The sequence below is a fragment of the Acinonyx jubatus genome, chromosome C1 (assembly GCF_027475565.1).
Source record: "Acinonyx jubatus isolate Ajub_Pintada_27869175 chromosome C1, VMU_Ajub_asm_v1.0, whole genome shotgun sequence".
NCBI classification, from domain to species: domain Eukaryota; kingdom Metazoa; phylum Chordata; class Mammalia; order Carnivora; family Felidae; genus Acinonyx; species Acinonyx jubatus.
This window is the reverse complement of record NC_069381.1, coordinates 202,800,544-202,819,726: the sequence shown is the minus strand read 5'-3', so window position 1 is coordinate 202,819,726 and position 19,183 is coordinate 202,800,544. Positions and strand designations below refer to the sequence as shown.

Sequence of the window (19,183 nt, the reverse complement as noted above, 5' to 3'; positions counted from 1 at the left end):
GCACAAACTCCGCCGCCTAATTCTACTTCATTCAGTGCAAGTGAGCGCGGGTTACAATCCGGCCAGTGTTGGATACTTTTCAAGACTCATTAATCTCGGGCAAGAACCAATTTAACGAGCAGGGCAGTCTTTTGAAGTGAATCGTGGTAGTAGTTTAAACAGAGGATTAGGAGCTAATCACATTTAAAGTCATCTTGTGGCACTAAAATTGACCCCAGACTAGGGGGGTAAATTACAGGGACTGGGAAGGCTTTTCCCTTCTCCTTCTGACTCCCCTGTGGGACAGCCAGACGGCCGCCTGCCCACATCCAGAGACAGCACCCCATTCTGACAGGTAGCTTATCACGAAGTTTGCCTCTTAGCCAATTTACGGGTCAGTTTTATAAAATAATACTCTAGATTCTACAGCCATTGGACACTGTCTAGGTCATAGGCACAGTTTAAGTGTAAATTTGGGGTCTGCTGTGTACTGTAGATATCCGCTAGTTAGATTTCAACAATCAGAATGTAAGCCAGGGGTAATCCATCATTTTAAACTTGAACTCTCCAACGTGAGTTCATCAGACTTGGGAGAGTAGGAACAGAAGGGCCTGGCAATTATAGTCACCAGGCAATTAAGCATTTTCCTTTAAAGTGTCTCTTCAATCACATTGAACACAAATGGCAGGCAATCTATTATTTAGCAGTGGATTGGATATGGATTTCAGTTGTACTGTCTAATATTGAGGGGATTCACCACACAAGGCGAAATTAGTAAAGGCACATTAGCATTCAGTCTGCAAAAGAGAGGGCGTGCCTTTTGTGTGTGTGTGTTTTAATGTAATCTGGCCCAACTTTGGTTCCTTTCTTTCTGACTCCATGCCACAGACGAACCTCTTCTAAGTGTCATACAGGGAACATACAAAGAAGACTCGTGACCACATTTCAAGCCTCTAGGGATCGTCTAGCGGAGTCCTTTCTTGTTAGAGCTGGGATGCTGCAGGCCAGAATCATGAGGTGCCTTGAGCAGGTATCACTGCTTGGATGACACCCAAGCCTTGATGTTCCAACCTGGCCCATGGCTCTGTGCCCCAATTAACCGTCTATCCCCAGCCCAAAAAACAAAAGCCATGAATTATTAGAAGAGGGATTAACTGTGCCTGACAACACTCAGAAGCAACAACCAGAAAAGCTGTAAGAACGGTTTGGATACAATAACAAAAACTTTAAAATAATCACACTTAGGGATGCTGGGGCAGCTCAGCCGGTTAAGCATCCGACCCTTGATTTCAGCTCAGGTCATGATCTCACAGTTCCTGGGATCGAGCCCCACGTTGGGCTCTGCACTGACAGCAGGGAGCCTGCTTGGGATTCTCTCTCTGCCCCTCTCCCCACTTGCGCGTGTGCTCTCTCTACCTAAATAAATAAACTTAAAAAAAAAAAATCAGTTAGGTAAGAATCTTTCAGATGCGATCTTTCGACGTTAGGTAGAAAAGGCAAATGTTTACCGATGAGAAAAAAAACACAAGGGAGAACTCAAGACAAATTTTCACTTTATTGGATTCAGGCAGCACAGCCAGGTTTTCTAGGGACTGGTTGCCCAAAGAGTAAGCTGTTTATGGCCAGAGAGACCATAGGCCAGAAAGATTAGGTGCCTGAAAATCGGAATCTCAAGTTCAAATACCTGAAAGGGGCCACAGGGTGGTCACGAAGGGTAAGACAAGAGGGAGTGCTAAAGTCTGTGCCCCAACTGCACACCCAGCACAAAAGCACGGAAATTCAATTTTAAAGGACTTTCTTAAGTCACTGTTAATGATACCATAGAGTTCAACATCATTTCTCAAAGTCCCAAACTTCTAAAAATCTTATAAAGACACACTGCCTCTGATTCATGGAAAATCAATGGTTCAGTATCATTTTATAACTGGTGGAAAAAAAAAAATCAAAAAAATCAAAGCCCACTTAAAAACTACTCAAGAGGCACCCTAAGAAGGCACAGAAGAGTTCATACAAATGGCCGACGGAAATTTGAAAAATGCTTTCATCTTCACTAAAAATATATGAAAACTAAATGAGAGGCCATTTTTCATTGGTGAAATTGCCAGTGATTAAAAAGTGAGAACACACAAAGTTTATGAGGAAGAGTCAAAATGGGTACTCACACAGGTGTTAGGGGGTACTGATACGAAACAATATTTCTAGGAAAATAATTTAGCCACGGGCATCCCTAAGCTTAATGATTCTATGTGTCAGGAAAAGATTTGCTCCCTTAGGAATAAGCTGATTATTTCCTAGTGGATGTAATTTCATTTCATTTTGGTTTGCTCACGACAAAGTTCAAAGGCCAATCTGTGGCTCAACTTTGAAGCAACAGGCTACATTGAACTTCAGACGAGGCCTTAATCTCCTGTTCTATCTGTATTTCCCCCTAATTTTGCTTTTCCCATTTTTTTTCTTGCAGCTCATTCTGAATTGCCATGAAATAGCTGTGAAAAGAGATATATAAGTAAGTAAAATATCCTAAGAACGAGAAAAAACAAAGCTTTCCAAGGATCAACTGTGGTAACAATATTTGCAATGCTATTCACTAAATGGAGAAAAACTTGCTTTTGCAAAGAAGTGAAATTTTGCCTCCTGTTACAAAGCCGACCACCATGCCGTATCACGGCTTCCAACCTTTTTAAGATGCAGCAATACTATTTTTTTTTAATGTTTACTTATTTTTGAGAGACAGAGAGACAGAGCATGAGTGGGGGGGGGGGGCGCAGAGAGAGGGAGACACAGACTCCGAAGCAGGCTCCAGGCTCTGAGCTGTCAGCACAGAGCCCGACGCGGGGCTCGAACTCATGAACCGTGAGATCATGACCTGAGCCGAAGTCAGACACCTAACAGACTGAGCCGCCCAGGCGCCCCTGCAATACTATTGTAAAGTTTTTATTTTTTGATGGGCCTGCCCCACACCAAAAAGGAAGTCAAGAGACAGGATGATCACTCTGGATGGTGACTCTTTGTAAAGCACGATCTAGCACATCTTAGATAATCCATTCACAGGCTTCTCTGTTCAGTGAAATCCAATGCCAGGTCAAAAACCCTGATAAGTGACTAGAAGAGGGAAAGGATGACGGGATTGACATTTTTTCGGCTAACTGCAAAGGCTTGTCTACATTTTCTGGGATAAAAGATCTTTCGCTTGTCAACAAAGTTATATCAAAGACACTTAAATAGAATATAGTTAGTAAATGCCATATGGGCACACTTGAAGCACAATCCTAGCAAATGTGCAATCGAAGGTAACTGGGCAAGGCGTTTTCATGCTTAAAGCCTCAGCTTTAACATTTCTTAAAAAAAAAAAAAAAAAAGGAGCGTGTTCTAAGAAGCGACAGCAGTGTCTGCCTCCAGCACAGGAGGAGGCCCTGGGAGCCTGGATCAAACCCACTTAACCCCACGCGATCCTGGGTGAGCGATTTAACCTTTGTAGACATCAGTTCCAGATCTGTAAAATGGGCTGGCAGTAACCACGTCTCAGGATCGCTGGCAGGATTGAATGAGATAAAAATATGTAAAGCAATATCCCAGTGAGTGGCCACATTCGCTGAGGGTTCAGCATAGGCTAGGGCTAATTGTTATCGGAAGTATTATTATCCCAGCCTATAAAATGATGCAACTGATACTAACCCATTGTTATGAAATCAAATAAGCTAATAAACACGGATGCCAATAAAAGCAATAAAAGATGTACAATGTGTGTGTGTGGGGTGGGGGCACAGTTATAATTGTGACGAGGAAGCACGTCATCTAACCGCACATCCTGCTCGGCTACCTCTGACAGTATGAGTCACTCCCACTATAACAAATGATTTTTAAATGCAATAAAACCTGTTGAGACTTCATCCAATGACAACTGTTGACCGAGTGGAAAAATCTGACAACAGGTTTGGCCCTCCTGAACGCAGCTGCCTTCCAAAGGATTTGGGGCGAGATCAGATGTTTAAAGCTAGGAGGCTCCAAGCTCCGCCCCTAGGTAATTAACTTCACTTCCTCCAGGCTCCCTGAGACCCGGCCCCTGATTTAGGATATCCCTATGCGGGAGAGGCCCCCTCGGTGGAAGCTCATTATCCAGGAGCACATCACTGTGCTCCACCCTTCCCTCCCTCCCAACCCCGCCGCCCCCCCCCCCCCCCACTGTGGGGATTCCCCTTCCCTTCCGGCCTTCCCCACTGGAGCCAAAACCATCTCATTATTATCTCTGCAGCCAGCACAGAGCTCCCCCTACCACCTTGCAATCTCTCTCAATCTGCGTTTCTCTCAGGGCTTCTGTCTGTTTCTCTCTCTGTGTCTTTCTCGGTCTCTCTCCCTCTCTCTGTCTCTGGGCCTCTCTGTCTCTTGGTCTCTCTCTGGACCTCTTCTCCTCCCTGGGTCTCTCTCTGGGCCTCTCTCCCCCTCCTCTCCTCCCTCTCCACCCCCTTTCCCTCCTCCCCTGCCCCCAGTTTCTGCCCTTCCCCTTCCATCTCTCTGTCTCCATCTATCTCTCCTGGGATGGGCTCCACTGTCCACACCAGGAGCTAGGAACCTCGCACGGTGCCTTGAGGACCCAGCTGACCACCCAGATATGGAAGCCCGAGCACGGGTGCCTTGCATGTGACCATGCACCCATTTCTAAAAGCAAGTGACAGGTCGCCAAAGCCCAGGACAACCTGCTCCTCAAAGGAGCAAAGATTTTATCAGCTCTCTGTCCAGCAAAAGGCTGGTAATTCTATCTCACACGGGAAATCCTTTGAGCACTTGGCAATGAGGTCTCCACAGTGAAAAATAACCAAGACGACAATCAGAAAGTCCCCTAACTACCATCAGGTGTCAAGATCCTCCCGGCCCCTCAGGAAAAGTGGTCTACCCTCATTGGGGAAGCAGCTGGCCCGGAGTACAATCAGTCCAGTACACTTGAAAAATTACCAGAAGTGATTTTGCATCATTTGCTTCACTCAACCACTATGAATGTTGGAACACTGATAATCATATCCAGAAAATAAATGCACCATGCACCTTTCGTGCATTTCGGGAATGCTCCCTGCCCCCATCTGCTCTCCCCGCCTCCCAGTTGCCCCAGGGTTGCACTGCTCTGCAGGTAGGGAAGGGAGAGGCAGAAAGAGAGATGCACAGTTCCGCTAAGGTTCCCCTTTTGCAAGATGCATATATGCTTTTGCAGATTCTCAGATCAGATTCTCATAGAGGAGCTAGATTTCGGATTCAGCTGGTTGGGAGACAGGGATGGGGAAAGGAACCAGTGGCTTGTGTTTTCGAGTGTAAGGGAGGGAAAAAAAAAAAGTCAGGAGGAATTTGGGGCCAAATAATCGTAACCATAGCCCTGGAGACCTCAGTGGTTCCTTAGGCTAGAGGCTTCAAACCAAGCCCCGTACGCGTGGACATCAAGGATTCTTTGTTCAGCGGACATACATTGTTTTAAAGATGTAAGCCTACATTTAAGAAAATGGGAGGCTTCCCATGAAAAACAAATCTGGCAACTCCAGCCGGTTTTGCCTCATGGCAGCCACAGGTGGCCCTACGGGCGGCCGCTGCCCCGTGTCCCTCGTGGCCGCACGGTGACCCCTCCCTGACACCCACACCACCCACACCACCCTCCCCACTCTCCCCATTCGGGGTATCACTGTTTCACTTCCCTTTCCCTGCCTTAAAGGATATGTGAGATTATGGCTTCTGACCGAGGCCAATCTCACTTGGTCTACAGAGGAGAAAAATAAAGCCCAGCGTGGTGCAGTCACTTGCTTAAGATCACACAGCTTCTCGGAGCAGAGCCGCACCAAGAACCCAGACTCCGTTCACAGAGCCAACTGCTTCTGAACCTCTGTTTTCAGTGCAGAACCTTGAGTCGGGGGAAACAGCTGCCGTGCTGGTGACCTTGCCCTGACCCTCCCTCCAGTGAAACCACCTGACCTTCCAACCGATCGATCATTAAGACTCCTTCCCCTTCACGAACTAGTCGCTAAGCATCACCATGTTCAAGTAGTGACTCACAGAGTCCGCCCACATGCCAGGCCCCTAGTTCTGGGCACTAGATGGTCTCCTGAGACCCCTTGCAATTATTAGTTAACAGCTTCTAGTTTCCAGTTTTGGGCCAAATTGTACTAAAATTGGCCTCTTGGGAGGTTGCATTTCCTGCCCCTACAAGGGCTCCCAGAAATGTCCTTTCTTCTCTGCACATCACATCATCTCTCTCTTCCCGTTTTATTCGCCCAAATGGGGGTGTATGACAACGTACATGAACCATGGGTTTGCTTGCTGTTTGCAAATAAAACAAGTTGTGTTCATAGCTTTTTAATTTGTCCTGTTACTTTTCCAAAGTAAACCACCTGAAAATTCAACTCTAAGCGATTTTTTTTTTTTTTTAAAGAACATATACACAACGTCCTTGAATGCCAAAGCAGGTCACGGTTGTGGGAGTAGCAGTGGTTAGAAGGTAATAAGGATACTTACAACCCATATGATGACCAGTCTTCTGGATAAATAAGGATCAATATTCCAGTGAGTGAATGGAAGAAAGGTGATGTAGAACACTTCTTGACCCAAAGCGGCTGAGAATCTGAATAGGTAATAGTAGAAATAATTCTTCACAATGTACTTCTGTACAGAAGCCTAGAAGACAAAAGTGAGAAGGCTCTGAGTTCATCCAACAGGTCACCGCAAGGCTAGTTTTAAAAACCTCTCGGGATGCCTGGGTGGCTCAGTCGGTTGAGCGTCCGACTTCGGCTCAGGTCACGGTCTCCTGGTCCGTGGGTCCGAGCCCCGCGTCGGGCTCTGGGCTGACGGCTCAGAGCCTGGAGCCTGCTTCCGATTCTGTGTCTCCCTCTCTCTCTGCCCCTCCCCCGTTCATGCTCTGTCTCTCTCTGTCTCAAAAATAAATAAACGTTAAAAAAAAAAATTAAAAAAAAAAAAACAAAAAACCTCTAAAACTCCCCAGGAATTCAACTGCCAAGGTGCTTCCTCTATGAATTGTATGTATTTTGCTCGGCAATTGTAGGTAATCGCTCAGCAATTACAGTATCACTGCTATCAGGGTTCATTGTTGAACATCTATCAGCCCCGATTTGTCCACACAAACACAGATGTTAGTTCTTCATAAAATTAAGTAACATCCAAGACAGGATATCAGGAGAGGGCGAACGAAAGAGCCGAAAACGTTGTTTCTGTGCACGTACGGAAGGTGAACTCTGTACGGAGTTCGGTATATTAGGATATGCTCTGGGGCTAGGACTGTGGGGGCTGGAATAACGTCCCCAATGATTTCCACACCCCAAGGGATCTGTGAATTTGCTGCTTTACACGGCAAAAAAGGACCTTGCAGGTATAAGTAATGATGTTGAGATGGAGAGATTATCTGGTTGGGCTCAGTGTGGTCACAAGGATCCTTACGAAATAGGAGGGGGGAGGCAGGAAGTCAAGGGGAGTGTCATCTGAAGATGGGGCGAGGGACCACGAGTCAGCGCAGGGCACCTTCTGGAAGCTGGAGAAATAAGGGAGCAGATTCTCCCCTTGAGCTTCCAGAAGCAATGTAGCCCCTGTGACGCCTTGATTTCGTCCGAATAAGAAGCATTTTGGACTTCCGACCTCCACAGCTGTAAGAGAATAACTTTATTTTAAGCCACTAAACTCGGAGTAACTTGTGGCAGCAGCCGTGGATAACCAATACAGAGACTTTGGAAAAATCACTTGCCAGTGTGTCTTTTTAGTTTACCTTTAATTTCTATTTTTTAAAGTTTATTCATTTATTATTTCAGAGAGGGAGAGTGAGCGAGAGAGCGAGCACACAAGCAAGGGAGGGGCAGAGAGAAGAGGTTAAAGGCAGAATCGGAAGCAGGCTCCAGGCTCTGAGCTGTCAGCACTGAGCCCAAGATGGGGCTCGAACTCACCACCGGGACATCGTGACCTGAGCCAAAGTCGGACGCTTAACCAGGTGCCCCAGGTTATCTTTAAAATGGAACTAGGACAGTCAATGCAGTATGGAGATGGTTTAAGAAACACATCAAGTGCACGCAGGGGCTGCTAAAATGCAATTCTATTTTCTGTCACCCTTTCCCTTCCTCTTATCCCTGCCATAGGCAGGTGGAAAAAAAAAAAGGACTTAAGGGTAGGTTAAAATAGGAATAGGCAGACAACCTATTTTAAAATATGACAAATGCCCTTAAATTAATATCAGTAACAAGTTAACAAAAACATTGTCACCCTGTTAAATAAACCCCCCTCAAAAATCAGTTTTAATGCTATTTATAGTTGGCATAGCCTATAAATAAAATCAAAGCAAAATGCCAACACTGAGAAAGGGGGAGAAGGTGGCCCCTTTCTTTGGCTTTGCTTTGTTTTACACAAAGTCCAGGGTCCTTAAGTCCTGGGAGAATTCGGAGAATAAGTGGCACACGTTTATTCTGCAAAGAAATGTGCCTACGACAGACCCAGAACCTGTGCTGAGTGCCAAGAATATTTAGAAGAGCCAGGCGTGGTACCTGGCTGCAAGGAGCTCCTGTGGGGGGCGCCAAAGAGTACTGTTCGGGGGAATGAATTTGTAAAGGACCAAACTGTTTGAGGCCTTGCAAAAAGCCAAGATTACTTTTACACTTTAGGAATAATAATAATAATAATAAAAAGATGACCTTGGAAATTGTGAGAATGTTAACTGGACTTGACAATGTTGGCTGCCTGCCAAGTACACACTCCTCTCTCCTAAAAGGTTCCTGATTTAATCCCAGCACCTCTACGTCCCCCCAGGTACAGGACTCAGGGGGAAGTTGACACCTGCTCTCAGCTCCAGTCATGGGAAGCTCAAACATTCAGCCTCAAGCCAAAAAGTACCCTGCAGTGGCCCTGGAGAAAGTCACCGGTCAGGGGCAAGCACAGGTTGTAAGCTCAAAATTCATCTCTCTCCAGGGACAGGCTTTACTTCTAAATGTAAAATCAAGTCAGAGTGGAAATAGATCCGTCCTAAGTAGGAAAGACGACAATGCTCAAAACGAATTAAATGAGGAAGAGCATAGTTTCACCTCTCTGCCGAGATATTATGGCTGGATTTGCAGGACAAGGACCAATAAAATAGTGACAAATGACAAAACTTCTCTCGGATGCTAGGATTAATCTCTGCAGCTTCTGTTTGATAAACATCCATCCTGCAGGCCCGCCCTTGAGGCAAAGCCTGTGAAAAGCCCCTTTGTCCATAAAGATTAGTTATTTTAACCCACCAGCTACCAGTATACCCAGCAAGGAGTCCTGCTGGAGGCTTTACAGGGAGAAATTTCCCAAACTCTGAAAAGGGTCAAACTCCTCCCTCGTGTCACTGCACCGTACTCAAATGTTATAGGACATTAGAAACACGCGGTGACAACCATTTCCCTACCCTAGAGGTTTACCTGAGACCAAGTTCAAGATCTTAATCCTAGTAAATAATTGAAAGACTGTCAGGGAGGATAGCAAACCACTTTTTAGTGCTGCAGATTACTAATTAATACCTTCAGACTTGCTTTTTACAAGCTCTTGGGGATTCTCTTTTTTTGGAGGAGAGCTAGATATTCTCTAACTCTTCTCAGGGACAGAAGAAGCAAAAGTGAAACTAAAAATATCCGCGTATATATAGGACGCCCAAAGGATTTTTTAGATAACATCTCTGAATATGTAATTAAGTAGCATGAGAGCCAATATCTTCGTCCAAATTCTCGGTAATTATAGGTACCTAAATAAAACAATCGGGTGCTTGTCTTTTCAGAACAAGAAACTACGTTTCCCTTGCAGGAGATCTCAGAGCAGATGACTTCAGTATCTCTTTGGAAATAACAAGAATTCCAGTGTTGGTCCCATCGGGAACAATTAGAGGGAGAAGAAACAGGGGTTAGAAATAGAAATGGTATAGAGCCAGGGGCAGAGAGAGGAGTAAAAGCTGGGAGATAGGAAACCAGGTCCCAGAACTCTGCTTCTATATTTCTGTAGAACCAGCCACACATGGGCGCTGACAGGCCAGGCTGTGGGCAGTGTCTCTGGGGCGTGAACCGAGGCAGCGGGGATTAGCAGCTAAGTTTTTTAGGCAAAAGATCATAAAGGCATTGAACACTTAGGCGGGTGGAGAACCACTTTTAGAAATAAAATACTTCTCAGTCTATCTGTCGCAAAGCCAGATGAAGAAGTTTCTAGCGAACAGGAACGGTGAGATGGAAACGACCACATACCCGTTATTATTAACTGCAAAAATGTCATGGAGAGTCTCCTCTGTGTGTTTTATTTGTGGCCTTATTCTCCTGAAAGTTCAAGCAGATACACGACTTCTGGACTCAGCGCCGCCCCGGGAACACCTGAACGGTGTTTTGTTTTCCAAACACGCACAGAGGAGCCCTGAACGCCAAGGAAATATAGCCAGGTCAGCACCACTGAATAGAATCAGGGCTGACCCAGAGGGCAGAGGAGCGAACACTGAACAGACTTGGCAGAGGGCCCGGCTTTTGAGCTTTCAAAGGAGGAGGGATACAAGGAGTAGCTTTTAGCCAAACAATAAGTGACCTTGGGGAAGTCAGTGCACCTTTCTGCACCTCAGGGGCCTCTGCTGAAAAGGATGGAGTCTGATTATTTCAGCTGCTTTTTAATATACACACACACACACACAAAAATAGATGGGGAAAGTTATCCCAGCGCCTATTATATAAAATAAGAAAGTCTGTACTAACTGGTTGAAAGTGAGGGGAAGTCTAGGGAACCCCTATTTTCAGGCCAGCCCACCCTCAAGCCCCAAGCCTTTTTCTGGAATGTCTCCTTGAAATAGGTCAGAGTCAGTTTGAAAACCACGGACCTTAATTTCGGTCAGACCTCGCGTAGCTTTCTGTAATTAACCTTGGGCCTCGAGTACCGGGGCTAGATAGGTATTCCGACCTCGAGGTCTTGAAAGGATTTGATAAACTCTGCACCAATGTCCTTGCAAGGTCGTTTTCCTTATCTCTGTTGGTTTTTTTCAGATCTGAGCTGTAAATGCGTTTTCCAAAGGTCAAGTTTGAGACAGAGCCCACAGGAATTCGCCTCTGGGGCGATGGTGTTCGGCTGTGCACTTTAAATGGAAGCAATAGGAAATTCACCGTCTAGGGCTAAGGGGGATCAAATCTACGTGGGGGATGGCACGGCCTTCCTTAAAAATAAGTTTAAGGGGCGCCTGGGTGGCTCAGTCGGTTGAGCATCCGGCTTCGGCTCAGGTCATGATCTCTCAGTTTGTGAGTTCGAGCCCCTGTCTGTGCTGACAGCTCAGAGCCTGGAGGCTGTTTCAGATTCTGTGTCTCCCTCTCTCTCTCTGCCCCTCCCCCACTCATGCTCGCTGTCTCTCTCTCTCTCTCTCTCAAAAATGAATAAACGTTAAAAAAAAAATAAGTTTAAGACCCAGGGGCGCCTGCGTGGCTCAGTCTGTTAAGCATCTGACTTCAGCCCAGGTCATGATCTCACGGCTCGTGAGTTTGAGCCCCGCGTTGGGGTGCCGACAGCTCAGAGCCTGGAGCCTGCTTCGGATTCTGTGTCTCCCTCTCTCTCTACCCCTCCCTAGCTCATGCTTGCACTCTCTCGGTCAAAAAATAAATACACCTAGGGGCACCTGGGTGGCTCAGTCGATTAAGCGTCCGACTTCAGCTCAGCTCGTATCTTGCGGTTTGTGAGTTTGAGCCCCACGTCAGGCTCTGTGCTGACAGCTCAGAGCCTGGAGCCTGCTTCGGATTCGGTGTCTCCCTCTCTCTCTGTTCGTCCCTCACTCATGCTCTGTCTCTCGCTCCCCTTCAAAAATAAAAACATTAAATAAATGTAAAAAAAAAAAAAGTTTAAGACCCAAAGCTCTTTTATAATACACACAGAACAGCAGCACTCCCTTCACCATGGCCTTGCTTTAGAGAAGTTTTACAGACTAAGGAGGAAGAAGCCACTGAACGCAGAGCAGATGGCCTGTGACAACAGGCCAGGGAGAGGGAAAGGCCCAATGTCTGGGGGCCACGAACACGGGCTCCGGAGGAAAAGGTCTCCCAGCGAATCCCAGCTGCTCCCCCACACGCTACCTGAATAGTCTCACACCAATGACGCGATCTCCCAGGGCCTCAGTTTCCCCTTCTGCAAATGGGAATAATAACAGTATTTACCACTCAGCGACGCCGGCAAGATTAAATAAATCAGGAGCGCTGACGGAGCGTGCAAAGCAGTCCTTGCAGAGCCGGGCAGGAACACAAAAGAGCTGCCAGCCACGGACGAGGATGTAGCCACCAAGATTTCTCAGAAACACATGCAGGTCACCTGGGGCACCTTGTTAAAGTGCAGCTTTTGAAGGATCACCTGGGGAGGGGGGGGGGGATGCTGTGCGGGCCACCGATCTCCCAGGTGATCCGTATGTTGCCAAGTTGTCAAGCCTCGGACCACGCTTTGAGTAGAAAGGTCAGCCCCCTGAAGAGCTTTTAAAGCCAAAAGTCAAGGGGCGCCTGGGTGGCTCAGTCGGTTGAGCGTCCGACTTTGGCTCAGGTCATAGATCGAGCCCCGTGTTGGGCTCTAAACTGTCAGCGCAGAGCCCTCTCAGGATCCTCAGTCCCCCCTCCCCCCTCTGTCCCTCCCCTGCTTGAGCTCTCGCTGTCAAGAATAAATAAACATTAAAAAAAAAAAGTCAAGCTCTCAGAGTTAATCCTCCCTGTTAGAGGAAGTCTCAATGGGAGTTTAGGAGCATAGGATAGCGTGATCAAAGCAACAGGTCAAAATGCTGGTGGCAAACCAGAAGGGGACAGTTAGCAAAATCCATGGACGACCCTCCAGTAGGGTCTGAACACAGGATCTGAGCCCAGACAGGCACCTCGATGGCAGGAAGGACTAAAAGGAAGACAGGTGTAAGAGATGCCCCACCGAAGTAGCAGCAGGATCAAATAACCACCTGATAATGCGGAAAGAAGGCAGCCATCTTGGGCTCCTTGCCTTTATCGAGAAGGGTTTGCATAAATTCCTGGATGACAAACCTTATTTCCTTAAAGGGAATGTTTGTGCCACTGTTAGCACCCTGCGGAATCCCGGCTCGAAAACAAGGTTCTCTGACCTCCGTAGGCAGGGGCGTCTGTCCTTATGTTCTCTGTTAATAGGGAGGCAGCAGTTTGCTTTATTTTTTTAAGGTTTTTATTTTTATTTGTTTTGAGAGAGAGAGAGAAAGAGGGATAGGAACAGAGAGAGAGAGAGAGAGGAGAGAGAATCCCAAGCAGCTCCACACTGTCAGCGCAGAGCCCGACACGGGGCTTGAACTCACAAACCATGAGATCTTGACCCGAGCTGAGATCAAGAGTCCGACCCCCAACCGACTGAGCCACCCGGGCGCCCCAGCTTGCTTTCTTTTCTTTTTTTTCTTTTCTTTTCTTTTCTTTTCTTTTCTTTTCTTTTCTTTTCTTTTCTTTTCTTTTCTTTTCCTTTTTCTTTCTTTCTTTTTTTCCTTCCTTCTTTCTTTCTCTCTCTCTCTTTCTTTCTCTCTCTTTCTCTCTCTTTCTCTTTCTCTTTTTCTTTCTCTCTTTCTCTCTCTCTGTCTCTTTCTCTCTCTTCTTTCTTTCTTTCTTTCTTTCTTTCTTTCTTTCGAACTTAAGGAAAGGTAAAAACTAAGAAGAAAGTATGCCATATCCCGTTAAGACTGATGGTTTGGGAGGAAGTTCTGATTTTTTTTTAAGCCCAACTGGGGAAATTCTCTGTCACCTCGAGTTACGTCTGCGTTTGCGTGCACGTGTTCAACCTGCACGCTCACCCTCACCCATTTCTGAGGGTTGCCACATTGGGCACAAGCTTGGCCACGATCATTTTTTGAGACAGGCGATACCTTTTTGTGCTTGGGATTGTGGGAGAAGAGGGCTATCAGCCTATGGTGTCCAGATAATTAGCCATTTACGGAGACCGGGGCCTCCCCGGAAAAGTACCTTCTGTGGTTGGGACAAATGTCCCAAAAGGCAACAGATGCAGGATGAAAACTCTACCTTGCATCTATTCAGCCAGAATTTCTAATCTAGAGCCCAGAGATTGAGAAGGGCAAATTCACAGAACTTGGTGTCTCTTCTTTCTTTTTTTTAAAAATTTTTTATTGTTTATTATTTTTGAGAGAGACAGAGAGCAAGCAGGGAAGGGGCAGAGAGAGAGGGAGACACAGAATCAGAAGCAGGCTCCAGGCTCTGAGCTCTCAGGACAGAGCGGGGCTCGAACTCACAGACAGTGAGATCATGACCTGAGCTCGTAGTCAGCCGCTCAACCGCCACCCAGGCGCCCCAGTGACTCTTCTTTCAATAGAATCTGTAATTTGCAAGGTTTTGGTCCTGCTACTTCTCTCTGAAAGACTAGGCTTTGGTGGACGTGCCATTGCACACTGCAGGAATATTTATAAAATAAACACTCCCTCAAGCTACTTATTTTATTTTTTCTAATGTTTATTTATTTTTGAGAGACAGAGACAGAGCACCAGCATGGGAGGGGCAGAGAGAGAGGGAGACACAGAATCCGAAGCAGGTTCCAGGCTCCGAGCTGTCGGCACAGAGCCCGACGCGGGGCTCGAACTCACAAGGCACGAGATCATGACCTGAGCTGAAGTTGGACGTTCAACCGACTGAGCCACCCAGGCCCCCCAGGCTATTATAAGACACTATCATGTTCATCCACCAAGCGCAAACCAAGCAATGCCCAACCTTTAAAAAGAAAATTGAAGGGGCACCGGGCTATGGCAGGTGGTGGAGCATTCAACTTTTGATCTCAAGGTTGTAAGTTTGAGCCCCATGCTGGGTAGAGAGATGACTTAAAAATAAAATCAAGGGAAATTGAAAATGGCAAATCTTTTCTAAACAGAGGTCATGTCTGTGTCGATCATTGGTTCATTGTTTGCACTGCAGTGATGGAAGGTTAACAATAAGTAAGATTATTTCAGTTAGCAATATGATAAAATTAAAGCCAGATAATGTAATACAAAGGGGGCATGTGTGTGTTGGGGGTTGCTCTTCACGGAACACCCCTTTGAGCTGGGCCCCGCCTTGGGAGGTGAGCCGGTTCCTCTAGGGTCTGAGGGTTAGAGACCTCTTAGGGGCATCTGGGTGGCTCAGTCTGTTGAGCGGCTGCCTTTGGCTCAGGTCATGATCTCGTGGTCCGTGAGTTCGAGCCCCGTGTCGGGCTCTGTCCCGAGAGCTCAGAGCCTGGAGCCTGCTTCAGATCCTGTGTCTCCCTCTCTTTCTGCCCCTCCCCTGCTCATGCTCTGTTTCTCTTTCTCTCAAAAATAAATAAATATTTTTTAAAAAGAGAGAGAGAGAGAGAGAGAGAGAGAGAGACCTCTTAGTAAAAAACCCCAAAGTGCACTGGAACATGATGGTTTGGGATTTAGGGAGGCACCGACAGTCCCTGAAACAGTTTCAGACAAGAGCCTAATGTGATCTACTCCAACAAGACTAGAACAAATCTTGGGTCGGAAACAGTGAGAAGAAGCCCTGCTTTAATTCTTTCATTTTTTGATTTCTTAAACTTTATGAGAAAATACCATTAATTAGCAGTGCTGAACTTAAACTGGGGTGGAGTCACGCTGCTCCCACAGTCAGGTAGCCACATGATTTCCTAGAGTCACATCTCTTTGCTAATAGGCTCCCAGTCCTTTTAATGAATTGCCCTTATTATTACTATTTTCAGGAATCAAGACTTTCCAACCTATAAAGACAATTACATGACGATTACTTAGGAAGCCTGAGAAGGACTGGCCGTGTCCGTTGAAGGGGAAACAGAAGAAACGAGAATGAGCAAGGGTTTCTTCTCTCGTCCTGACATCCAGATAGAATGACAAGTTGGGTGATCTCACCGATGGCTAGTGGGTGTTCGGTGATTAAAGTTTCAGGATGGCGACACCGAAAGTCAATAAAATGGAAGGACAACTTCTCTGAATGAAAGAGCTCGAAAGGAGACTGTGTGTGAGCCGTAATCATCTGCTCAGCTGGCATGCGTCAGGGTCCCCCAGTCTGTGTCCCAGAATAAGAGCAGCTCGAGAGGACTGAACGCAAGGTGGCCCTGGTTCACAGCGGGGGGTTTGGCGGGGTTTGAGCTTTGTTTTTGGTGCTTTTTGTTTTTGTTTTGTTCTCCTGCCAACGCATCACCTTTCAGCCCATCCTCTGCACATCTGATATCTTGTGTTTCTTTTCCTCAAGAGCTGGCTCTCAGATTGGGCACCGGCAGAAAGGATGGACCAGTAGGTGTCAAAGATGGTGAGACTGTGACAGTGACCCACGGCGGCAACCGTGCCCCCACCTGAATCTAGAAACGAGTCCTCCAACTCGACACAACACGGTCTCATCATTGCTTTCAGAACCCGGTGCCTGGCACACACAATTATTTGCTTACAAAGCAAATCTAGGAATGAGAGAGAGAGAGAGAGAGAGAGAGAGAGAGAGTAGGACAGCCCTTTGCAGAGACTAAAGATGGGGCCTCTGCTGGGAGAATGTCCTCCCCAGGCAAGAAGAACAGGGCAGGAGTCAACACAAAGAACAGGAATAACCATTCCCATTTTTAAAGGGGGGTGGGGAGGCATGGGACAACCAGCCGCCCTTTAAATTCTCAAAATGTGTTAAGAACTTAACTGTTTTTCAAAAACATTTTGGATCTGCTAAAACCTGAAACACATTGTACGAAACATTCTTCCCCCTAATTGTTAAGCCCTTGCGTATTCAGGGGGATTTTTGGTGCAGATGTTTCTGATTCGTTTATATTAACTTATCAAAATGACATTTGCAAGAGCTCTATGTTCAAGAAGCGGTCTCATAAGCTTGGAGTTCATTAGTTTTAACCCAGGAATTTCACCCACCCCTCCCGCCCCGACGCACACACTCCGCATCCAGAACTTGGAAGGGCCGATTCCGTTCTGTTTTAAAAGCGTGGCGGGAACTTACCCAATTCCTAATTCCCTTCAGAAGGCATTTCCTACGGCATTAAGAGGCACCACCGGAATGTTAGAAAGTTATCTGGGCACACACAAGGTTTTCTTCTTGGTGAGCATTCGCGTACACAGATTTAAAAACAAACATTTAAGTGCTACAAAAATGAAATGGAAGTCGGACAGCTTTGCGCCCGAAGTCAAGGGGATTTTTATCCAGAGGCTTTCCTGCTTCTTTCTTGTTCCTCTGGGCAAAAGAGACACAGAGTTTTTAACTTGGAGTTTGTTGTTGTTGTTTTAATATGAAATTTATTGTCAAATTGGTTTCCATACAAGACCCAAAACTTGGAGATTTCTTTGCCGAAGGCGAGCGTGTTAGTGGGTGTGTGTGGACACGGACGGAGAGGGAGAAAAGCAAATAAACCTTCTCCGTGCTACCTGTGCCCGTTTCTTGAATCCAGCCTTCTACTCCTCTGAGCTCTCCGGGAATCCAAGACGGTAAACATAGTACTTTGGAACCATGTGTCTTTCTCGATCCACCCCCACACCCTGGGGCACTGTCACTAACCGGCAGTGGGCATCGAAGGGCATCAGATGGGAGAGATCCGGGAAGGACAGGTGGATGGACGGACGGAAGGGAGGGGCTGTTTCCCAAGACCCTCACTCCCTCTGCAATCCCCTTAAACCTCGTCCGCATGAAAAAAGCTGGGGAGGTTCCACCAATTTCCATCATGTTCTCAAACTGCAGTTCCCTCCGCAAGGCTCTCTCTGAGCAAGTTTAAAGCCACTCATCACAAAAATAGATGTAGGAAAAGCTTTGAAATAGTGTGTACACACATGAAAGGGCACTAAGAAGGAAACCATGCTGGGTCAGAACAATGGTCCTCCCCACCCAGCCTGTCCCTGGCACACTCTGGTTTCTTTGTGCCTTGTGAATGCCGTTTTTTGTTTTGTTCTGTTTGTTTTTTTTTTTTTCTTTTAATGTTTATTTATTTTTGAGAGGGAGAGAGAGACAGAGCGACAGCAGGGTAGGGGCAGAGAGAGAGGGAGACAGAGAATCCAAAGCAGGCTCCAGGCTCTGAGCTGTCAGCACAGAGTCTGATGTGGGACCCGAACCCACAAACTGTGAGATCACCACCTGAGCTGAAATCAAGAGTCAGGTGCTTAAGAGACTGAGCCACCCGGGTGCCCTGAACTTTCTCATTTGTGAAGCGAATATGTGTATCTTCACCCACACAGTGGGTATAAGACCAGCTCCCTTGCAAAGATGCGTGGAAGAGGAAATGAAGTCACGTATGTAAACCACGTTGTGCCACATCAGACACACGGTATGTGGCTCAATAAATAGTAGTTATAGTTGCATTGTTTTTATTAATAGTATAAATCATAAGAAAACATCAGAAGTAGCCACTTATAGGGGAACACGAAGAGGGAAAGGAGTCAGAGGATTTGAAAAACAAAGACATCATAGAGGAGGCAAGGAGGCTGGGGAACCGTGACAGAAGGCAAAGGGCAGGGGGGCATTCAGCTGAAGGGACAGTGAGTGCGGAGCCACGGAGGCAGCAAGCCAGTGTCCCGGACTTGGGCCACGTCCTGTAAGCTAGACTGTAAGGTATTTACAAGGAGATCTGCTGGTGGCAGGGCCGGAAGGGGACCGGAGGCAGACAGAGGAGTACTGAGAACCGTGGGTGATGGGGGGGGGGGGGGGGCCACTGAGTGTGAGCCAGGAATGACCTGGTCAGAGATGTGCTCTAAATGGCCACCGTGCTCGCAGTCTGTCCTTTCTCAGTGAGCTCCCACGTCTTTCAGATGCAGAGCGTCCAAGGGCTGGGCACAGACAGGCTACCACAGGTACCCCCAACCGCTTCCCACACTGTGCTCACGGAGGGTGTGACAGCCAGTCGGCCCCTGCCACCCACAGTCCCTCAAACCAACCCGAGCCTCTCTCCGCTCCCATTTCGCCCCTGAGATAAAAGCTGGGCGACTCCGAGAGTCTCCACCGGCCACGCTGGAAGACGAAGAAAGCTTCCTTTCTGTTTTTGGCCTTGGCCGAGTCATGTGGGATCTGATGATACAGTTATTTAGCAAGAAACCACAGAAACAAAAACAAGTTGATGAAACCCAGAGAAGGCGAGTTCTTCCGCCGACGGTGACTGAACCCCACAGGGCCACGCGACGACCCACCCTGAACAAACCCGTAGGCTCCAGGTGTCAGCTCAGCTCTGTCACCGGCTGCCACATGCTTCATTCAGATGCCACACAGGGGACCACAGTTCCTACACCTAAAGACACAGAATT

General features: G+C 47.0%; 1 protein-coding gene across 6 annotated transcripts in view; it reads right to left on the bottom strand.

The window, feature by feature from the left end:
* The window catches only part of SGPP2 (sphingosine-1-phosphate phosphatase 2), a 111,838-nt gene that overhangs the window by 59,181 nt on the left and 33,474 nt on the right, over positions 1-19,183 (bottom strand). For all 6 annotated transcript variants that reach the window (XM_027049518.2, XM_027049533.2, XM_027049527.2 and 3 more), the window contains one exon: positions 6,469-6,627. In XM_027049518.2, the coding sequence (XP_026905319.1) occupies positions 6,469-6,627 (159 nt within the window). The remainder of the gene's footprint in view (positions 1-6,468; positions 6,628-19,183) is intronic.